The 24,269-nt window shown below is 32.7% G+C and overlaps 1 protein-coding gene across 11 annotated transcripts in view; it reads right to left on the reverse strand.

Annotated features, from left to right (window-relative positions):
* Unc-115a (actin binding LIM protein Uncoordinated 115a) overlaps positions 1-24,269 on the reverse strand; it is a 257,407-nt gene that overhangs the window by 160,888 nt on the left and 72,250 nt on the right. For 7 of the 11 annotated variants that reach the window (XR_015824640.1, XR_015824639.1, XR_015824638.1 and 4 more), the window contains exons 1-2: positions 16,567-16,869; positions 12,735-13,161 (exon numbers count right to left, since the gene is read on the reverse strand). The exons of 3 other annotated variants lie outside the window; for them this stretch is intronic. Coding sequence is in view for 5 of the 8 variants with exons in the window: in XM_088239037.1 (XP_088095163.1) it covers positions 12,735-12,978 (244 nt within the window). In the remaining 3 variants the exon portion in view is untranslated. Of the gene's footprint in view, positions 1-12,734; positions 13,162-16,528; positions 16,870-24,269 lie in introns of those variants that run through there. One more of the 11 variants, XM_088239035.1, reaches the window with a different exon arrangement.

Genomic DNA, 24,269 nt, shown 5'->3' on the forward strand with positions numbered 1-24,269 from the left:
ATTATTTGCTCTTGTTGATTATTTTCGGCAGGTTTCAGAATAGCAAAATATCACTTTATCTAGAAAACGGTCGGAAATGTACAAATTATTATATGAGTCATTAAATTAATTAAAGCTGTTTTTATTGAAAATAGTTCATACCTATGATTGTTTACAAATTGGTGCTTGAAATATAATTTATGGGTACAAATAATTTTGTTTATCAGAGAAAGCTGCGAGGAATTTCTATGAAGTAAATTAATTTTATAACTTGATGTGCGCTAAAAAGCAAACGTAAATTAGTATAATTAGAAGAACCATGATAAAACCGAGTGTTATTAAAACAAATATTTACACGGAGGCATATAAATAGACACACTAATCAAATCATATCCCAGGTACGAAGATACAGAAACGCAAAATGAGGGAATTTAAGTTTATTTTTGCACACAGCGACCCGATTCCGAAGAATTATTGCCACAAGTACGAGGTATTAGCAGAACTGCTCATTATACGGTATAAGCACGACACTGGAACGTGGAAATAGCACAATAGACTGCGAAGAAAACTATAATCTTCAACATAAAGACATGAATCAATATGTCAGACTGATTTATCACTATACGTCCATACGTTTCCCAATAAGAAAGATATAAAATTCAAGATGTTATTGAAATAAAATCCGAAATTGAGACAAAGAGCAAACAGAAGAAGAAATTATGATCTATTAAGTGGTGTATTGAGTACTTATATCAGAAAAAATATAATATGGTCAAAATGACAGGATCTGAGTAAAATTATAGAACTATAGTATATGTCAAAAATATTAATACCATAAAAACTCCTGACCGCTCACTAGTTCTAGAATATTTTTTGTCTCCATTCTATAGGACTCATATTGACCATATCGAGTCTGTCCCACACCGTTTTCTAAGAAAAGTGGCATGGTCGCTCGGATTGCAGAAGGGGTAATTATTCTTATTTTGAAATAAAGCAATCTCTCAATCCGTCTTTATTGGAGAAACGTAGAACGGAGAGGGACCTTTAACAGGTAAACGTCGTTATGCGCCGGTTCGATTTACGCCGGTTGGTGCCGGCGTGGAATTCCCCGGTTCGGCCACACCAGACGACAGTAGGCGCCGCGATTCTAATAGCAGCCACACTTTTACACGTTGTTATATTATATTACCGTGTACGCGAGCAGCCTATTGTGGGTGAATTTAATTTATTTATAATTTTACTTTTTTTTTGCACCACAACAGGCCACCCAGGCTTGAGAAAAATCACATTTTAATTTTTGTGTTCTCACCGGGAATCGAACCCGGAACCTTCCGTGCGTGAGTCAAGCGTCTTGACCACTACACCACGGAGGCACCGCGGAGGAAATTGTTTCCGAGTCAGTGTTAGTTCTTAAAAACAAAACTAAAAAGGTAGTATTATAATTTTTCTTTTATTATTATTGAAATTAAAAGAATATTTAAATATTTGTAATTTATGCCATGATTTTGCAAGAAAGGAAGCAACAATCAAAGCAAATGAAATTGGATGCTTTTTTTCAAAAAAGTGTGAGAATTTAATTTAGTACCGACGAACTGGTGAGTTAGTATTTCTTATTATTTACATCGAGAGATTATTATTTATTTTGTAAATGAATAAAAAATGTTTTTATTAAAAACATTTATAATTTATTTGGAATATATGTGGGATATGTATTAAATAAACATGTTAGATTGTTCTTAGAATTTCGACACGGAACCTAACTTTATATTATCTTCCATTATATTTGTGTTTATTTTACGCCGATTGTTTTTTACGCCGCGGAAAGCGACGTTTACCTGTATATACTACATTTTCAAAATGCTCAAAGTGTGACGTCAATTTCTTAAAATACTCGATTTCTTTTTGTGCCAACCGTGTCACCAGAAGTCAAAATACACTATTTATCAAATCTTCTAAGAGTTACATCAAATTACATACAATGTCCATAATGTGTAGATTAGTCAATTCGTCACACAACTTGGAATTCTTTGGGATAGATCTTCCGGCTTTTCGTAGATCTCTTCGCCATTAACACAGTGTGGGATGAGGATAAATTGCCATGGGTTAGCTCGAAATCTTAATGTTAATCATGTTTATGAAAATATTGTATACCATTATTTTATTTCCTTTGTTTGTGTTTGCTACATAGTTTCATGTTGTTTTCCTTCAGTTTCTTGTACAAATGTTTCTTCATATAACTGTTGTAATTGGCTTACGCAGTATATTAAATAAATAAAATAAAATAAAATATTAGTGGGCCAATCGTCAGAATCAGACTTGACTCCACAAACATTAAAATTTGAGTTGCGCACATACGAAATATATTTACACCTATTTCTAATAGAACCAAACATGATTATGATGTTATAGTCACATTATTTTATAGTTTTAGTCTTCTAATAAATCTAATAACAGATCTGCAACTTTAAAGTCAATTACGACCAAACAAGACAACTGTTTGAAAGTTAATTTTGGTTCTGACCCAATCATACATATATGAGTTTGACGACAAGTGAAATCTATTCTGATATAATAGTAAAACCCAATTTTTATGCAGGAAAAAACACATAATACCATCGTATAAAAAGGGAAGAATAGGGTTATCATAGTCAGAACTAAATTAATCAAATGGTGTCAATAATGCAAATATTTAAAAAAAATATGAACTACAACGAAAATACTCGAAAATTGAAGCGGTGAACAAATTATTTTAAACGTCAATAAATATCGAAGAAACAAATGAAAAGGTATTACGATAATTACAAAAAAAAATGCCAAAAAATAAATATTTAACCGTTTTAGTGCTAAGCAATTTTGGCAAAAATAAATGAAAATTGCTATACACATATTGATTAATTTAGAGGAAAAAATAATGGTGTCAAATAAAACACTCTAACTTAGACAAATATCAATCAATTTTATTAATTATTTTTGCATTATAAAGATAAAATGTTTATTGTTTATTAATGTTTATTAAACATAAAGTGCGAGGTTAGCGTACGTGCACTCCCGCGGAGCACCGAAAACACACTGAAACTCGCAGCGCTTTTGCGCTGCGCCGCAATTTTCGATACAAACGATCGCAGCGCTTTTGCGCCGCGTAGCATTCTAACGGTTAAACGATTATCACGTACAAGAAATAAAAAACGAAATATAAACCCTGAGAGAGACTGTGAGCCAGTTACTCTTGAAAAAATAAAAAGGCCAAATGGATTAAATCTTACTATTTTCATGCATTAACTTATACAGGGTGTCCATTAAACCCTGTCACATCCGAAACCACGATGATCAGTATGAGCAAGAAGACATATTGGCACATTAAAATAAATTTTTAAAACGAATAAAAATTACAAAAATTAAATATTAAAAAAAACAAATGGTTGCTTACTTCTGCAAGGGAGAAGCGAGATGGGAAGGGGGAGTTTGATACACCTTTAACCACGTGGCCCCTCGCTTCTCCCCTGCAGAAGTAAGCAACCATTTGTTTTTTAAATATTTTATTTAAAAAAAACATTATGCGTTCTAAATAATTAATATGCTAATATGTCTTCTTGCCCATACTGATCATCGTAGTTTCGGATGTGACAGGCTTTAAAGAACACCCTGTATTTAATGTTTTTTTAACTCAACCTTTTTCATGTAACTTGTCCCATAAGTCATTGTCCATTAAAAATTTACTTTTGACTTCCACATGAAAAATAAATGAGTATTGCAAAACACGAATATTCACATTTTGTTTACACTGTATAATATATTTATAAAACCGCAAGAATATTATTAAGATGATAGTTTAATATTATAAAGAATAAAATAAATATTGCCAGCTTAGCTGGAAATATTTAGTAAAAAGAATAAAATACGTGTAGTGTAATAATTTAAACAAAATATAATTTCTTCTTCAGTTTGACACAGTGCCACTTTGTCGCTTTGAATTATACATAAATATAACTCTAGTATAGGTGGTATCAGGCAAATTAGTCGCTTATGACATGATCTTATATTGTATCCATGCATGTACCAGAACATGTAGGTAATGTGATGCGTCGACGAATCCAAACCCAATACTAGAAGAGAGGCCAGAAAAACACTGCCAAAGTTCACAAGGCGTGGGTTTGTTTTCAAACACGATCGCTTCTCAAGGAGACAGGTATTCGCGTGATTGAGGGCTGTTATTTTATTAATACGATACCTACCCGCACTAAATTTGCCCTATTTCAAAGTTTTATTTGGGTTACTGCGTGAGTTTCAGAAAAAAACATATTTTGGATAATAATATGTGTTCGAACATTTCATGGATCAGGGCCCCGATCACAATGGGAAGTTAACAGAGTTATCTTCGACTGTCTATTAATAAAAATCGATTTTTATGTGCGAAAATGAGTATATTTGCATCAAAATTTAAAGTATCTTCGTCGTTAACCTATAATTGAACATGTTTAAAAGATTTAAAAAAAGGTACGCATATTGTGCTTTTCATACAGAAAACTTAATTTTACTTCGTAGATAAAATTGAAGATAAATGTTAACTTACCATTGTAAACGGGGCCCAGGGCCTGTATTCTAACGGGAAGTTAAAATTTATCTTCAATTTTATCTACAATGTAAAATTAAGCTTTTCGTATGAAAAATAAAATATGTTTACAATATTTATTTCTAAACATGTTCAATTATTGGTTACCGACGAAGGTACTTTGTATTATTAGACAAATATATACATTCTCGTAAATAAAATATTGATTTTACTTTATACCATCTCGATATGTACCGATGAAGATAGCGTTCATAATCGCGACCCAGAATTAGAATCCGCAATCATATTCTATATAACTGTATTTTTGCGAATGGTGGATGTTACACAGTATGTAAAGAAGCCACATAAACAGCCAGTCAATGACAGATTTATCGTGATGTGTATTGGTGATTTAGTTGTAAGTTTTTTCTTGTTTATATGGATTCCTTGCACTACTACTAATACTACTACTAACATCACGCCATTACCCCGTAGGGGTAGGCAGAGAGAATGGACCGCCACACACGTCTATCCTGGCATACATTCCTAGCTTCTTCCACATTCATACATCTTGTCATATATGCCCTTCGGTTCTGTCTGCTTTCGACATGACCAGACTTAAGATTTTGGTTTATCTGATCATGCCACGTCTTCCTTGGTCGTCCTCGTCTCACGTTGCCGTTCATTTTCGCCATATATAATTGTTTTACCATTCTTTCGTCGTCCATTCGTTCTACGTGACCAAACTATTACTTGCATCCTAATAATATTAGTATATTATACAAATATTATCACACTTCTTTTTATTTTTATTTTAACATAAAATATGGGGTCATCTTTTTTGACTCACTGGCTTCCGATTATCCGGTTTAAATAATTTTCGACTTTATTTTAACAAATTATTTTGCGTCCCTGTGAGTCTTACGTTTAGGCAATCGGAAATTTCTAGATCTGAAGTGTTGACGTACATTTTAAATCGTCCTGTATCAAAATCGGAAGTAAATGACGGAAGACGATTGTCCACGATCCGAGACACGACAACGGCGAATGGTAACCATTTTTAGAATATAATGGAATAATGGAACTTTTTAGATAATTTCGTCGGAACCTGTCACTTTCTTTAGCTGTGTAAGCAAGAAGTATAATTATAAAATACTCAAAATGTAAAACAAATTTTAAAATAAAAATAACTGCACATATAAAAAGTGTAGCGAGAGATTTTTTTGAAAAATATATGTAATTCGAAACACGTAGTACTTTATATAATTAGTACACATATTCTTTATATTTTTATGTATTTCATTACTTTATATTGTTTTTTATTATATATTATACTATATAATTTATGTATAAGTAACATGTATTTTTGGCACATATATATACTTTATATTTGTATAATAACGATTTCTTACATTTGATTAGCTAGGCATTTATAATTAAGTAGTTTTAGTTTTTCTTTTTTATGTTATTGTTTTATTAGTATTTTTTTATTTTTTTTATTTATTTATTAAGGAAAAACAACAGTTGTTTTATAAGAATACAAAATATAAAAGAATAGTACATGCATCCAGTTAAAGTTTTTCACAAATATAATGAGAGAACATGTCACACAGTAAAGAGAAAAATAATATGGAGTAATAATAATATAATAATAATAAATAATAATATAATAATAATAATAAACATAATGGAGACAGATTTCAATAGTCTAGCTGGCTGGATGAGATTAAATAAATTGAGTTTGAATGTTAAAAAAACATGTTACATGATTTTTAAGAACAAACAGGACTTAAATATCTCTCGGAACTGGCTATATTGAAAAGACCAATGTAACTAAATACTTGGGACTATTTATTGACTCCAAACTTTCATGGAGCTACCAATTTGAGCGTGTAAAATCAAAAATAGCACCCGTAACTGGCGTATTGTATAGACTTCGAGGCTTGCTTCCTCATTCCGTTTTGTTTGCCGTCTACTACGCTTTGATTCATTCCCACCTACCTTATTTATCATGCATATGGGGTTTTGCCAGCAAAAATCAGCTCTCGGAAATACAAGTTCTTCAGAACAGAGCTCTAAGAAACATTCTTGGACTTAAAGGGGATTCCAATGTCAAGGATATCTACCGACAAACAAAGATACTTCCTTTCAAGGTAATGCCACTGCATGACATAACCAATACTATTGTAAATATCATCAACTTTTCTGCTCACTCAAATTTAAAACACACATTTAGTCATAATATTCATAATTACAATACGCGTTATTCAAGGAATCTTCGTGTGTCTAAGTTTCACTCAACAAAGTTTAGCAGTAGGTCCTTGGAAAATATTGGCCATTCCGAATATAATAAACTGCCCGATGAGCTAAGACACGAAAAACTGAATAAAAAATCCAGAAGTGTCGCAATTAAAACATATTTCTTAAATCTTTTTGATATTGATAATTATCAATGTAGTTTATATAAGATGGTGTTTTATGTTTCTAATACAATAATGTTTTCTTTTTATTTCGGATGTATTCATTTGTATGATATTATGTATTGTCAAAAAAATGTTTTTTCTTATGTACGGTCCCAAATGAGTTTCTAATAACTCCTGGGAGTGTAATATGTAATTTTAGTATTATATGTTTTATTAGTAATAAAAAAATATATATTATATAAGACAGGAGAAAAAAAGGGCTCTTAAGAAGGTTAAGGGATGAGAAAATAGAGTGGAGGAGTGGAGGAGAGGGACTTTCATAATATAGTTGACCAATTCAAAATTTTAATATTATAATAAAATAAACATAATTAAAGGAACATAAACTTATTACACATTGACAAATGTTTATAGGACTACTTATGCTCTAAAGATAAAAAAAATCTCCACCTTATAACAGGCTGAGCCATGTTAGATGGAGACTATCATAAACAGAGAACACTCCGTTTTCATTTTACATTGATTAGTTGTACATAGATTCCCTGTTATTAAGTATGCATACTATATTTTTGCCATCAATTTATTTTTTTAAAAATAATAAAAATACTAGAACACCGTTGATGAAAGTGACTCATACAACATTCGAATAAATTGGTAATATGAAACGGGTATATGGGATACTTGGTTAGATGAATCACGACAAACAGCAAACAGCAAGAAATAGTCGGTTTTAATTATGCCAATACACCGTTAACGTCAATTCCCCAGCAATAAAAATTACAGCATGATTTATGTTCAAAGTTGAATGCAAATATGACAATTTAATGCAGAGCCATACTGTACAAGGACCGTACGTAATAGCGAGAGAGTTTATAGTAATTTACTTATCAATAATGAGTATTGATTCTAATTAGTTAGCGATACAAATATAAGTACACAATATGTTTTATTTAATTTATTTATATGTGCTCCCGAGGACGATTAAAGTACAAGGATATAGACTAAATCGTTGATATTATGTAGGAGGGGGAACAAAATTGGACGAGGTGGGAATGGATGAGGGAGAGATGGTAATAGTTGAATTTGATCCTGTGATCGCATGAAAGAAGACAACTCGATATCAAATAAATCAAGACTGGAATGTCGGCAGACCTAAGAATTCTAGGCAAAGCGGAGTGAAAACCATAACAAGTAAATATCAATATTTTTTTTTACATTTATAAAGTGAAAAGGGTCTGTGAAATATTGTCCATTAAAAAAAATGCTACTTATTAGAAGCATCAAAAATATTTTAATATTTGTATTTTTGAAAGTTCCGCAAAAACGGTCATTGCATTGGCCGCGCCCTTAATACGTTACGATTCATGTTTATTTTTTACTTTGTTCCAAACCATTCAAATTTTTATAGAACATCGTCACGAATCTTGACGTCAAACTATCAATGCCAAACATGTCGCGTTTTTTTAGTGACATATTTTTGTATATTTTCTTTTTTAAAGTTATATATGAAAACATTTTTCCACAATATCCATATTGATTTTGAAAAAATGATTATTTATTCTAAATCCATTGCATATATTTCTTTCTGTATTCGTAGTACGTGATATTTCTCTATTGCGGACTGTGTTTTCAAAACTCGACATTCGCTTAGTACGTTTTTTTTAACGAGTTTTTTGTGATCCGCGTCGCGTGGACAATCTTTATATAAAAAAAATTACACCTTAAGACTTATACCCGTGTGCAGAGACAAACCTAAAGGTGAGGAAAGTACATTCTAATTTCAAATGCAGAGAATAACCCAAGGGTGAAGACAATAGAATGTACTTTCCTCTCCTTAAGGTTTGTCTCTGCATACGGGTATTAATTAGCCTGAAGGTATAAAAATATCAAAGTCTTGTCTTGTCAAATTAGGAATAAAATATCGTGTTTTGAAAAAACGAGAAGACTTTGATATTTTTTAAGCCGGTTTTTAGCATGTTTTGGTGAGTTTTTTTACATACAATGGATGCGTCTCGGTACTAGCTTTTAATAAAATTAAAAAAACAAATCGCCATGTGGGGCGAACACCGTGTTTTAAAAACGATCGTCAATAATTAGTTCTTTTGTTTTCAGAATGAAAAAGTAAATTTCGTTTTGGGTTTCTTGTTGGGATATTCATTTTATTGAGTATTCAATTTTTCTTTTCAAGAATCTTTTTCAGAAAAATAAATCATAATAATTAGAACCATTAGTTATCTTTTCCGCATAAAATCTTAATTTTAAGGCGATAAGATAATTGTTTTATACAAATAACGTGAAACGAAAATGATACGTCAATCCTCAAACCACTTTCATACACACGTTTGTTTAATAATAATGTAAAATATAAATAAAATTGAGCGGGAATTTCATACTTATTATAAAACGAAATAATACAGACTAAAATGGATACAAAGTCGTTGGAACAATAGGCTTCTTTCCCCCCTCCGGCAACTACACGTGGACCGGACCATCTTCTAGGAATTCAGCAAAAACATGTGTTTGCACATGTGCGATAATGCGACAGTGACTAGTGACTACAAAAGCTACCCTTCGGATATTTTTATTTGTAATTTTATCCACAGTGTTGAAGTGCTTTATCTGTTTAGTTTTTTATTGTTTACTTTTTAGCACAAACACTGGGCAAATTTACTATTATGCTCAATGTTTGTTTTTGTAAATTTATTGATAATATTAAGTTGCCAGAATTTCACTCGTCCATGCACTTTGTAGCTGCAAGACGATTAGTAATCTAACTTCAATAGGTAAATGTTATCAACTATCAAATCTCAAAATATAGTAAGTGAGGTCTAGAATTCCAACCGTCCATGCGCTCAGTAGCTGCAAGACTTGTTATCTAACTTCTATTTTATACATTTGTTTTTTATTTTTTTTTTTTAAATATCACGAAATCTCTAAACTTTATTGTCAAATAAAAAATGTAAATAGGGGCTGGATTTCTTATTGTATATGCGCTCTGTAGCTGCAAGACGTGCTGTAATCTAGCTCCTGTATATCATAATTGGAGACGAGGAACAAGAATCCCAACCGTCCATGCGCTCTGTAGCTGCAAGACGTGGTGGGATATTTTTTTAATGTACAGTGCCCTTGAGGTGATTTTCACAAAAACGGCGCTATATACATTATCCATATATATATATAACGTGAAGATATTAAAATACTCGAGGGAAGAGAGTACAATAATATATAGTGCGTCGAGTTTTCAACACGTTTACAATTTCTATATTTTATTTTTAGGCTCACTAATTCTAACGCGATACTAGCAAGGTATCAATTGACATTAGGTTATGTCAAAGCAATGTCTAAGTAATGTGATAGTAAATGTTTGTATTATTTAGTACTTATTTAACATGACGTTGCGTATTGCTACGGCGTAAGGCTAGTGAGGAGTCAAGGAGGTGTATAGCAGGAAGGTCAGTGATTACTGACGAAATATAATATGTTGATGTTAAACTCGCAGACACAGAGCGTAGATAGGGAAAACAACACATTAAAACACATTTTTGACTATGTGAGCTAGTCAAAAACAGGTTTTGCTACAAGCGATTCGTGCACAAGCGTACTTGAATACAAACGAAGGAAAAAAAAAGAGAATAAATATTTATATAGCACTGCTTAGAACTGGCTAAATATAACACTAACGACCGTTTATTTTGTTTATATTTATATCTACCAGTGGCGAATGGTGATTTTATTTACAGGTAAGCTATAAAAAATATCATATGTTTGTATCTACATAGAAGGTACATAATATAATGTAAGTAATACATACTATAAATTGATATTTTTCTGTGATTCTGTGTGATACAACAGCTCTCATCCATGAAATCAACTCAAACGAAGTAACTTCGTGATATATTATAGTATATAGATATATCATCCATTACTTTAATACATAACTCATTAAAAAATAAATAAAAACTAGCACTATAAATTAGTGGTAAAAACGGCCGCATCGAGCGCCATATGTCCTGCAATATGACGCATGAAAGTAATTATGGTCTTATGTCAAAAGTACCATTTCAAAGAAAAATAGCCTTACTGTTTTCCAAATCAAGAATCTTCAAATAATTTGTGTAATCTCAAAGTTTAATCTAGGAGAAAAAACCCGCACTGGGGTTAAGACATTCAAAATATAGTATACTCGTTTGTATGAAAAAATAAGCTGGAATAATCGGCTAGTTTCTTGGCTCACCGCGGGCGCTGGGCGATTAATTAATTAATATTAATATTAGGATAAAAATACAAGCGGTGGAAATGATTAAAAATAAATAGTAATTATTTATTTGTTTTTCTGTAAATAAAGTTACAGTAAAACATTATTATGGTTAGTCAAATATAATGGTAAGCTGCGCATAATCGCTTCTATACACGGCTCGCCCCTGATATCTACCGTATGTTTGCATTGTGTATCTGTGCGCCATTCATAGTAAAGCTATCGACAAACCTCGAGTCTATTTTCTATATCAAGAATTGCAGCGTTGGTTTTGTGCTCGTCTCGGTTTTAATTCCACTGGTCGGTCGCGTGTTTACTAAATGATGTAATTCCCGATCGGCCGCCATGACTGCGAAAATAACCGTTCCGATGATCCGGTGCGTGAGGACTACGCGATACGAATATATTACCATATCGCAAGTTGATGCTAACAGTTTTTTATGCCAATCTATTCACATCTGGTTGAGAGCTGAGCCAATCGACGGATGACATAAGCGCTCATGGTAAACACGTAAACAATACAACTGGCTGATTCAACATCTCTCTGGTTTAATTGCAACTTAGCGGTCATGAATGACTTCGGATGGATTTGTGGATTGTATTGCCCACGAGAAAATTGCGTAACATGTTTGTTGAGTGGCATGTTACAGAAAGACTAATTAAGGCATAAATAAATAAATAAAATTGCATAAATATAATATTTATGTAATAAAGAAAATCCAACAACGAAACAATTCATTGTTATAAGTGATACGTTGATTGATAAAGTGACTCAAGTGCGATAAAATATTTAGATTCGTGTATTTTTTACATAAAATTTTCAAATCAATATCGATAAAGGTTTTATAATCGAGATATAAATTTCGCAATTTCAATGCCAAAAGAGTTACAATCGAAATATACGAAATGCCCGTTATCAAGCCATTTATTTATCGCTTAGCCAAAGGTTGGTTTCCAGCAGAAGTCGGAGAGATAATAAGATATTTTTAACAGCTATAATGATGTAATATTGTGTATTACAGTAATAAAGCCAGCAACGTCACTTTGGCATTATGCAAATTTTTCAAATATTGTTCACAAAGCCAAAGGCAACGGTGATGTAAAACAGAATGTTCCCAAGTTATATTTATGAAACGAATTGTACAAAGTGAATGTTTCTAAATCTTAAACCCGCTGTTGCTAGACGATCAAAGAAATAATGCAATCCTCAAAAGTGAAGTTGCTATTACAAGATTAGAATATAGGTTAGAAAAGAAAAACAAATGTGGAATCTTTTTCTTAACACCCACGTGTCAAAGCTCTTAGAATACGGAATAGTGAAAAGTTGTAGGTGTTTAACTTCAAATGATCTATGGGCAAAGCAGAAAATTTACCACCGCTAATGATAGTTGAAAGTGTTACGTGGAGTATAGAGATAGTGTCATATCTGGATTGAAGATAAGATTACCGCTTATTAGACGGAATGCTTAATGCAAGTGCAATGGACAATTAAGAACATTTATAAAGTAATCTTCAAGAAATTCAATACCTTTTTTGACTTTTTTCTCTTTGTCAGTCTTTTCCCTTTCCTTTTTTTCCCTGTCGGCTCTTTCTCGTTCCTTCTTCTCCAGTTTTTCTCGCTCTACGCGTTCTTTCTCCAACCTCTTGGCTTCCTTCTTCATTTCTTTCTCGCTCCTCTTCGGGTTCTTGGTGTCGTCCACCTTTTCGGCCAGAATGAAGGTCTCCGTGTGGAGCTTCACTTCTACCGGGGACGTGTCTGGCTTGGGCTTCATTTTAGCACAACACTCGTATCGTCTCCAACAGTGGAAGCGAGGAGCTTATACTAAGAAATTATCGATATCACGAACTGATAAAACTGTAATCCACACAAGTGTCGAAAGAAAACACGATATTTCTTGATGTAGTTTGAAGTTTTTTATCACTTTACATTTACTGATTACCTTCACGAACTGCAACTACGATTAAAACATGGGTTTCTTTAGCGACAAATACATCAATCCTCAAAGGAGCGAGAAAATGTGTCAAATATAACATTTATGGACTCTTAAGGCTGGGTAGATTGGAAGCGTTATCCGTTCTGAACGAGACACTGAAATATGAATGCGCAAACTTTACCAACGTACCAACTTTTACTATGAAATATTAGGCCGAGAGAACTTAAACTTGCGGATTAGTTTGAAGTTTATACCTCCAACATAATCCCGTACAATCTTTATACATATAATTCTTCTGTACGTGTGATGTCACTGAACTTCTCTTAAACGGCTTAACCGATTTACGTGCGGTTTTCAGCAAAATGTAGATCTTTGCGCTGCGCGTGTTCGTAGATATCAAATATAAAAATTTCAATCGAACGGGAAAAAAAAAAGTTAGAAGCATAAATCTTTTTTCATCGACCTACCAGGGTTGCATTTGACGAGAATGCAAGTACAAATAAATGGAAGGATGTTGTTTTTTTGTGTTTAAAAAGAGTTTGTTTTTAAATGTTTACAAAGAACATTCGCTTTTTATGGATCCCAATCAGATTATTTCCTTACATTCCTTATAATTTCTTCCCATTTATTTCTTTTTACTGGATTTTTGGTAAAACTAAAATTATATTAACTGAAATTGAATACATTTTTGAAAAGCGCATTCATGAACAAAGTGCACCCCTGTTGGTGAGAAGAGCCGAGTTTTACATTTGAGAAAAGAATTCTATAATAGAAAATGAATTATTTTATTATTTGGAATTCAACCATAAACAAGTGCCTAGGTACCTACTAAAATTCAATATTTGAATATGAATAATTTTAAGTTTTGGAATTCAATCATAAACAAGTACCTGGGTTACGAATTTTGAAAAAAATCCAAGCTTATAGCAGGCAAGCCAACGTTTGGGCAGGACAACGTCTGTCGGGTTCGCTAGTATTAAATAAAATCAGAACTCGACGGACCTACTCCCCCTGGGAATACGAAAAGCAAACAAAAAACCTTAAATCATTCCCGCGATGATCCCGAACACTAATATAGGCATTCAAAAAACGACAAAAAAATCGTAAGCCTTTGATTCTTACTATCAATCATGACTCGCTGTCAAATAGGGAAAAAAGGGGGCCCCATCGTCACGCTTTTTAAACTGCCGAAACCTTTAAAATTTATTTGTGATCTTTCCACTCTGATTGGTGGGAAGCTGATTTGGTGCGGGGGCCGGGGGGCGGACATAAAGTGGCGATGACTCACCCAACAATCAACGCAAAAAAGCGTAATCTAAATTACCCGTGCAGTGCCAAAGCTACTTTCACCGGAACCGGATTAGACCCACAATAGAAACATTTTTTTTGTCCATTTCGTAATGCGTCGGAACGTGCAAAAAAGTAGTATTTATGTAACGTCGGTATCAAAGTGAACTGATTTATCGTGACCGACCGAATTTTCGGTTTGGTTTTCGGCCAATAAACGAGTTTCGATCACTGTTTCGGTTTTCGACAAAAATCGGCTAAAACTTCGGCTCAGCCGAAACCTGCTGTCGAAATTCAAGGTCCATTCAAATAATTAGTTATTGTATTACTATTGTCTAATATAAAAAATAAAAAAACTAGACTGATTTTGTGATTTCTTGACTAAAGTTAGTAATTCTAAGATCTTTCGTATTTATATTTTTGTAATTCCTCTATCAATAATAAGTGGAGTAGGGTTGTGGTCCCGTGGCTAGCGTTGCGGACTCACGGATCAGAGGTCCGAGCCCCACTCTACCCCAACTTGATTTCCATTTTCTAATAGTGAGTTATTTACAACTCGTTGAAAATGGCTACCAAAATTGAAATATTTGGGCAAATTATAATAGAGCTAAATATTTATTTTCTTTAATAATAAAAAAAAAGTTAAAGTTCCCATAACTAACAAAAAACCGCTAAAATTAAACATACTTTTTTAATTTATGCCTTTTATTTAATAGTGTATTTTATTTGACACTTATTTTAATGGACTCAGAAGGTTTAACAAAAAAACGCAAAATAAAATGCGTTTCAAAGTGACTTGTCATCATCATCATTCCATTTCCGCACCTACTGGTGCATAGGGCACTGGACTGTTACACCAATTGCAGCATATCTCGATCAATTTTGTTACATGAAGGTAAGGTGATCAGTCTTACGATTCAGGTATCAGTCCAGGGACTATGAAATATTATAGTGTGAAAACACCCTTTTAAACATATATTTCATATCACCCATGTCGGGAGTCGAACCCGAGACCTCTTGCGTGGCAGGCTTAGGCGCTGACCATTACACCACGAGGCCGACCGAAGTGACTTATAATTTAATTTAATAAGTTTCGGTTTCGACCGAAACTAGAACAGAAGCCGAAACTCGATTTCGGTTTCAGCTGAAAATCTTGTTTCGGTCGGTCATTACTGATTTATCGCAGTATAATTTAATAGTTGGAATTTCATTAGAAACGCCATGGAAAGTATTGAAATTTGAGAAAGTATTTTCTGTAAAAAGCGTTTAAGCGTCACAAATCGGTCTAAGGACAATTAAATCAATTGAAAAAAGCGTATAAAATAATTTTTCATCACTTTTGACCACTTCAATTAAAGTGATATTATAACAAATATTACTTTGACACATAATACAAAGTTCTAAGAAATGAGGATATGAATGAGTGTACGTATCTATATTATTTCTAATCGTAATATGGTCTCCTTCATATGTTACTCATATAAATCACATCGAATCAGTTCAGCATAAATTTATAAGAAAAATTGCGTACAAACTAGGAATCACAAGAGATCACTATAACTATACCGACATGGAACTTTTCCTGAATATATCCAGTCTCTCACAACGTTGATTTAATGCAGATTTAATTTGCATGTTTAAGATACTTAATAGTTTATTTGATGTCCCGACTATTCTCCAACAAATAATATCTCTTAATGTTCCTTCACGTAGACTCAGAAATACTGAAATTCTGTTCCTCGGTCATCATAAGACTAATTATGGTTTCCATGCACCTCTTCTCAGAATAATTAGATTTGTAAATGAAAATCAAGATCTAAATTATTTTAATTGTAAATTGAGTTTTTTTACAAATAGGCTGAAGAAATATTCCCAATAAATTGACTGTATTTTTGTAGAATTAACCTGGATTCCATAATGCCCGTCTAATGTATTAACTTGTCTTTGCTTTTTTAAAAATGTATTCCTTCTTTTATTGTTACGCTATTATTATTGTTTTTCGTTATTTGTTTAAATTGGACGTTATCCGCAAAATTTTTTAAAATAAATAATGATCTAAATCAACCGAGTCAGCAATAGCTTTGTCTGTACGAACACTTACAACTCAAACAACGCAAGATAAATTTCATTAAAAAATACCTCAACACAGAATCAAATATTTTTATAAACGATATATCGCAGATCACACGCGGATTCGCGACGAAATTTTTTAATTTGCACGAGGGAGCGCGAATCAATTCTGAGCTGACGAAGAACTTATCGGACTGGGTGGGTTTGGCGGAAGATAAACCGGCGAAGATCGCTATCGGAGCGGGCGTGCGGCGTGCGGTGCACGGGGTGTCGGAGCGCGAGATGCGGGACAAGGCGGTCGTTGGCGCGCGAGCGGCGACTCGACTGAGCCGTCGAGTCGAGGAAGAGCGAAGAATGCCGTCAGAAGTCAGAACCGAAATAACCTCGGCAGACCCAAGATAAAAATGACGCTATGGCGGGAAAGCGAACTCGCGGCCGCCGAACCAATTCGAAAACATCAATATTTTCCCGCCAGTTTGAAAACTTTTTCGCTGTTTGTTGAAACAAACGGCCGCGCGGCTGGAATTACGGCGAATGTTGGCGGCTTATCGAGAAAACGTTTTTTATTTGTAAACTTAACGTGTTAATAAATTCAAAGCTGCATAAAATCTATAAGCAATACTTAACGAGGAAGTTCAGCGGAGAAATTTGTTTATCGACTATCAAACTATGCCAATTTTATTTAATTTTTATTTATTTAATTTTACAATACGCCCAAGGGGCATTACAAAAATTATACAGGTAAGTACAAATATAGTAAGTAATAATTTTTGAAAAAACAACACTTTTTTTTGTATACATGTAGAAAAAAAAACATGCTGCAATGCAAAATAAAAGGTAAAACTTTGCATAGCAAAAAAGAAAAAAAGATAAATATGGATATAAAAAAAATGTTCGAATTGAAAAGCAAATTGTAAATAACTTAAAATAACTGGTATTAACAAACTGATGTTAAAAACAAATAATAAAAAATAGTTTACAGTAAGTATATGTTAGTTTTTTTTATTTTTAAAAAAGATAAAATTGAGTTCTCATGATTTACCCAAATATTTCATTTAAAGGGAAATTTTCAACGAGTTGTAAATAACTCACTATTAGAAAACGGAAATCGAGTTGGGGTAGAGTGGGATTAGAACGATGGACCTTCGGTCCGTGAGTCCGAGACACTAGCCACAGGACCACAACCCGATTTATAAGATAATAACATAATATGGTACACAAAAATTTTCGATAAATTCATTTCAGAAAGAGATAAGATAATAATAATACACTTCAAAAACAGAGAAAAAATTGCATTGCATGTATCGCACAGTCAGCAATGTTTTTTAAAGTTGTGTCAGCGTCTTTGCCTACCACGTAAGAGATCCTAGGTTCGATTCCCGACATGGTTGACATGAAATATTTATTAAAAAGGGTGTTTTCACACTAAAATAGTTTATATTCCCTGGACTATAGCGTAAGACTGATCGCTTTACCTTCATGTAACAAAATTGATCGAGATATGCTGTGATTGGTGTACCAATCCACCATTAGATGAGGAAAAGAAATGATGATGATGAATTTTAAAATTACTCCGCCCGTGGCATCATTAGTTGTCGTCTACGAGTCGTCCTGACTGGTGAGTTAGCTGCCCAGAAACCATAAATCTATCCAACGTTATAGTTGATTGGACGATTAGCAAGAACTTGTGGCATAGTTCAAAGATCATTAAACAAAACTATTTTATTATTTTTTTCATATATTTTCTAGAAACGTCGTGTTACAATTAAATGCTTTAATTTTTACCGCGAGTAAGAAAACATTTTTATATCCAATCTTCCGTAGCACTGAACTTCCTCATTCTCCAAATTTGTAAAAATAATGATGTTTTTTTTTTCAAATTAATAAAAGTTCACTATTTATTTATATTTGTATAGTACATAAATTAGGTATAAAAATAATATCACGTAACACACAATAATGGTGAAACTATGATATTATAATTAATTTATTATATAAAAATACAGCTTTCTATTATAAGGCAAAGTAATTACATCAAACAATCAGCATAGGAAAACCAAACGTAGCCTTTATTTATTACATTAAGGTAAGGTGATCAGTCTTGCGCTTCAGGTGCCAGTCTAGGAATAGTGAAACACTGAAGGGTAAAAACGCTTTTATAAATATTATATATAAAAACATTTTATCTAGACCCTGTCAGGAATCCAACCTGGGACCTCAATCATGGTAGAGTGTGTAATTGTAAAATACATAGCCGTTGGCAGAATTCATTTTTTCAACTCACGAAATGGTTGACAACACCTTAAAAATTTAGCAAACAAGAAAAATATTACTATCTTTGAAAATGTTCATGCAATCGCACCATTCCATATCGTCGGGTTTCTAGGCCCCGATTACAATGGGATGTTGACATTTATCGTCAATTTTATCTACAAAGTAAAATTAAGTTTTCTGAATGAAAAGCAGATGCATACATTTTTTTCTTCTAAACATTTTCAATTATAGGTTACCGACGAAGATGCTATAAATGCTCATGCAAATATACTCATTTTTGTACACAAATTTCGGTTCTTCTTAATATACAGTCGAAGATAACTCCGAATCGGGGCCCAGAGATAAATCATAAACGATAGGAAACTTAACTGAGTTTACAGACCTGTATCTACTACGTAAAATATATCAGCCAACAACACTTTATTAAACAAAGCGTTATTAAATTGCTTATTTTTCAGAAAAAATAATTGTTATAAAAAAGAGTTCAACAAAAATGATATCAATCTAAAATCTAGTAAAAATGCTAAGCAGAACATCGAACGAGTCATAAATAATAATAACTCGCCTATCGTTAGAATGAGGAGATAAAAGAATTTATATATATTATGATAAAAATAAAATCAATTGTAACGGTAAGAATAGAGATAATTGAAATTAATACTAACAATAAAAACAATTTTAATATAAATTACAAATTATGTATATAAAAATAACGAGATACAACTTCAGTTCAGTGCCGGAATACGGCATTTACTGGAAAATAAAAAAATAAGTACATACTTGTAATAAAAAAAAAAAGTAAGTACCTGACATGTAAAATTGCAAGAAAAAATTCCTAGCAGCATTACTAGATAAAAAAATGCCTGTTCTAAAGCAACATAAGTATATTCATGCATAAAATAATAAGAAGAATATTAATATTTTATAATCAAAATTAAAAAAATATATATAATAAAAATTATTTTAAAAATAAAAATAAAGTTGGTAAAAAATAGAAACAATGATAAAAAACAAAAAAAAACACAAACTTTTAAAATAAAATTAATAAATAACGAAAAACTTAACAATCAACAATCTCAAATCCAAATACTAAGGTTAAAAGAGAATTTACAGATTATAAAAACACAAAAAATAAATAAATATAAAATAAAAATTTATTCTTGAAGTCAGCATAAAATTCTTATTCTTAGGACCTCTATACTGAGGAGCCAATTAAAATTAAAACGGACAAAATGTTGTCAAAAAAAACAATTCACACGACATTAAAAGGTCTACATTTTATCCACCTGCTCACCATCTTCTACAATAGAAGTATAAAAGAAACATAGCGGTAAATGAACATTGATTGAAATAAATAGAAATCCTCTGGCAAAATGTTTTAAAACCAAGCCAATAAATGAAATTCGTAAACCAAGAATCCTCTTGGTTATACTGGATATACTCGTAATAACACGTCAGGTGGACAAAATACTTACATAATTTGGTTGAACTATTAAAAGACACGAAGTCTGCAAGAAAGGCAAAATGGCGGCAACAAGTATTCTGAACGAGATTAGTAGTGATTGATATCAATAGAAATCCTTTATGGATACATTTCCATAAAGGTGTGAAACGAGTCGAATCGCTGATGATTTGCACGATGCTGGTCACAATGAAACGCTGGCCAATCACTCGGATTGTATGGTGAAAGTGTAGTTGCGCTGAAAAGGAAATGAAGATAGAATTTCAATGCGATTTTTAATCAAGACGAATGAAAGTATTGTTCCGTAAATTGCAGCCGAAGGTTGCACCATTTCATGGGATTTTCGCACAGATGGAGAGGAAATTCCTAACTATCATGTAAAATGTAAGGTGCTCAATTTCATCTACATTTCTACATCAACATATTTCAGCATGTTTTCAATTTATGCTTTGGAAACTGAAGAAATAGCAAACAGGTTAAAATCTTCAGTTCTATTGGATGGATCAAAACATTTGGTCAAACTCTTCGAAGGGTCTAAAATCGAAACAATTCAATATTACCTACCCATAGCAAACGCATAAAACAAGATTAATGATAATTAATACGTGTTTTTATAGTAATAAAAATCATCATTATCTTCCCCTTTCCGTGAAGGGCACTGCTTTAGTACACCAATCGCGGTGTATCTAGATCATTTAAATAGATATTTCATGTCAACCATGCCGAGATGGGAACCCGAGACCCCTCTTGCATGGTTGCATGGTAGGCAAATGCGCTGACCACTACACCACGAGGGCGAAAATATTATATATATAACAGTAATAAAAATAAAAACATTAAACATAAATTTCGTCAACATTTAACTGATGAAATAGCGGTCAAAATTTAAAAAAAACTGATTGTTTAACATATTGGAAATACTATTAAATGAACGGATTGTGGTCCCAGGCTGGTTTCATGGAATCACGGATCAAAGTTCCGATGTTCGCACCCCGCTCTATGGCAACTTGATTCCCATTTTCTTATATCGAGTTACTAACAACTCATAAATTATAAGAACACAGATGATTTTTATTTTTAATAATCCACTTAAAAAAGTTATTATATTATCAATAACGAATTAAAATGACTAAACCATAAATTGTTATTATGGAGTACATTTTTGTGCGTGATTCAAGCATCATCGATTCGCAGCTCGTACATGTAATTTTTTAGTAAGAATACCTAACATAAATAAAATAAATGCGTATTTTGTTTTTTCGTTAGATTTCACTGTAATTTTTTTCCTCGTAAAATTTTCTACGGTGGGATATCTCACACCGAAAAACGTACATTTGAAATATATTTGCATTAAATGATTGCATATTATAACGCTTTACTTTGAACTTTAGTATTACGTCATCAGACTACCAAACATTATTATTTTATCGAGAGTTTAAAACCTATTAATTGCGCTTAGCGCTACACAGACAACAAACACAACCAAATGTCTGTTCAAGGGCACAATCAACACAAACATAATATACGAACACGTGTAGAAAACTTAACACACGTACGATGCGCAGTATACACACCGAAGCATCGGAACACTGACACACTGACGGCATTTTGTACGGGTGACGTAAGCTAGTAAAAATGCCCACATGGCGAGGATAGCTGTATCTCTTTTTTCAGTCATACATGGCGTTATAATATGTCTTGAAATGCTATTGTTTACATTTTCATCAAAGTTTGGGCATTGTTTAAGCTGGACAACAATGCTTGATAATTTAAATAAAAATTGAACAGAGTAACGAAGTGGTACCCCACGCTACGATTTTAAAAACAGTTGTTCCGTTATGTCTTTATGTGCACGAGTATTTCCGATATCGCCAATTGCCAAATATAATACAGGTTAACTACATATATCTCATTTTCCTGTTCATACATGGCGTTAATGATAAGACCTAAAATGCTATTGTTTACATTTTCATCAAAGTTTGTGCATTGTTTTAGCTTGAAAATGCTTGATATAAAAATGAACAGAGTAACAAAGTGGTACCCCACGCTACGATTTTAGAAAACAGTTGATCTGTCGTGTAGTTATGTGTATTTCCGATATTGCCAATTGCCAAAAATAATACACTATAACTAATCCATTTTTTACAATATTTATTTATTTATTATATATACGGCCTAAGCCAATATGTAAATAAGTCACCCATTCCCAAAATTCATCTAGTCCAATTTTTCTGAAGAGTGTAACATTTTATGGCTTATTCAATGAGGCACATAAATCTTCAACAAGCAATTACAAAACTAGTCTTACAAAAACATCAACATTTTCATCAAACATCATCATATTTTTACAATTAATATTATCATCCTGTCCATTATGAGGTTACATATTTTGTTTACCTTTGTACTAATTCTTTGTGATAAACTTAAGTTATATTTTCTCCCCTTAAAACTACTTTCAAAAATATTACCATAATTATTCATCTTGTCCATTTGAAACGTTTCTGAAGTACCATAAAACAGTTACAAAAGTCATTTTGTCATAAAATAGTTGCAAAAGTCACCTTGCCCATGATATATATATTTAAATAACTAAATAACATTTATCACTATTATGTATCTTTTTTGGGTGATACCGTGTATGTTGGATTTGATCCGACGTTTCGGCTACCATTGCAGGAGCCATCTTCAGGGAAAACTGTGTGTTTTATAGAGAAATGTATGTGTTTATGTACTAGTAATTTGTACCGTGTCACAGTCAGCAGTAGGCACATTTCTAGTTTTGTAGGAAATAATAATTATGTTTATGTACTAGTAATTTGTACTGTGTCGCAGCCGGCAGTAGGCACATTTCTATTCGTTTTTGTCATATGTAGTGCTGGGAACCATGTTGAATTTAATTTAAGCCCGTCGTCTTTGTTTATATTATTTGGATGTCTGTGTATTTCAATTGCCTCTTTTATTATTCGTGCACTATAATTACTAGGTTTATGTAGAATTTTTGGTTCAAAGGCGAAAAAATGTCCTGTGTCTATAAAGTGTTCCGCTATTGCGGATTTGTCTGGATGCCCAAGTTTACACGCTCTTTTGTGTTCGTCAATTCTCTTCTTTGCTGTGCGCCCTGTTTGTCCAATATACACTTTATCACATTTTAAAATGTTATGTTTTTCGGTAACGCTATATTTAATTCAATTTGATTAGGTATTTTTTAAAAGTATTATTGATAACACATTTATTTACTAAATTATATTGTATGTATTCCACGCCCAGTCTGTAGGGCGCGGCGGTTTTTTTTTTAATCCGACTCATAGGACCAACATATCAATAGCAATTATTATTATTTTCTTACACGAGTCGTATCACTCAGATGGATGCAACAAGTGCTGGGCTGAGTAGCATTCATTTAATAAATAGAGAACTTACGATTTCACTTAAGAATTCTAGAAAAAAACGCATCAGAATGCTAATAGAGTCACTGCATTGAAAATAATTTTATCGGCAACATTTCAAAGTACTAATGAGTAGAAAAGAAACATTCTTTCATTTTGATCTTGTCGACCGAGTGAAGTTTCTTAATTACAACTAGGTGTATTAGCAGAAAGCGTTAGAATCGAGTTTGGCCTTTTATGGATGTTATTAACATCAAATCCTGGTCATATACTTTTAGCCTAGCTCTCGAAGCCGCAATCAGGTTCGAAGTTTGTATGGCGATGTTGAGCAGACCGTGAAACCGTAAACGTACTAGAGCGGCGGGTAATATGAAAGAGTGGTTTATAATAAAAGCGAACGGCAGGAGATTTTTTCTGCAACATTGTGCAATAAACGCTTCATTTTATCTCGCACCGCGAATAAAGAAGTATAATTCAACCGCAGCCGGTTGATAAGGAACAAGGCCAGGCAAACGTGCATGGACACAAGTGATAGAATAAGTAGCATAAATAGATATTAGGACCGTGAAGAAAATAACTATCTACGGAAATTATAAAAATGCGGGTACCTTCCGCGTAATGGGGAACTTCAGAGGTTTTTTTAATATTTG

Source organism: Micrasema longulum, unplaced genomic scaffold (genome assembly GCF_059751315.1).
Source record: "Micrasema longulum isolate JH-2025_06_02 unplaced genomic scaffold, ASM5975131v1 h1tg002045l, whole genome shotgun sequence".
Lineage (NCBI taxonomy): Eukaryota > Metazoa > Arthropoda > Insecta > Trichoptera > Brachycentridae > Micrasema > Micrasema longulum.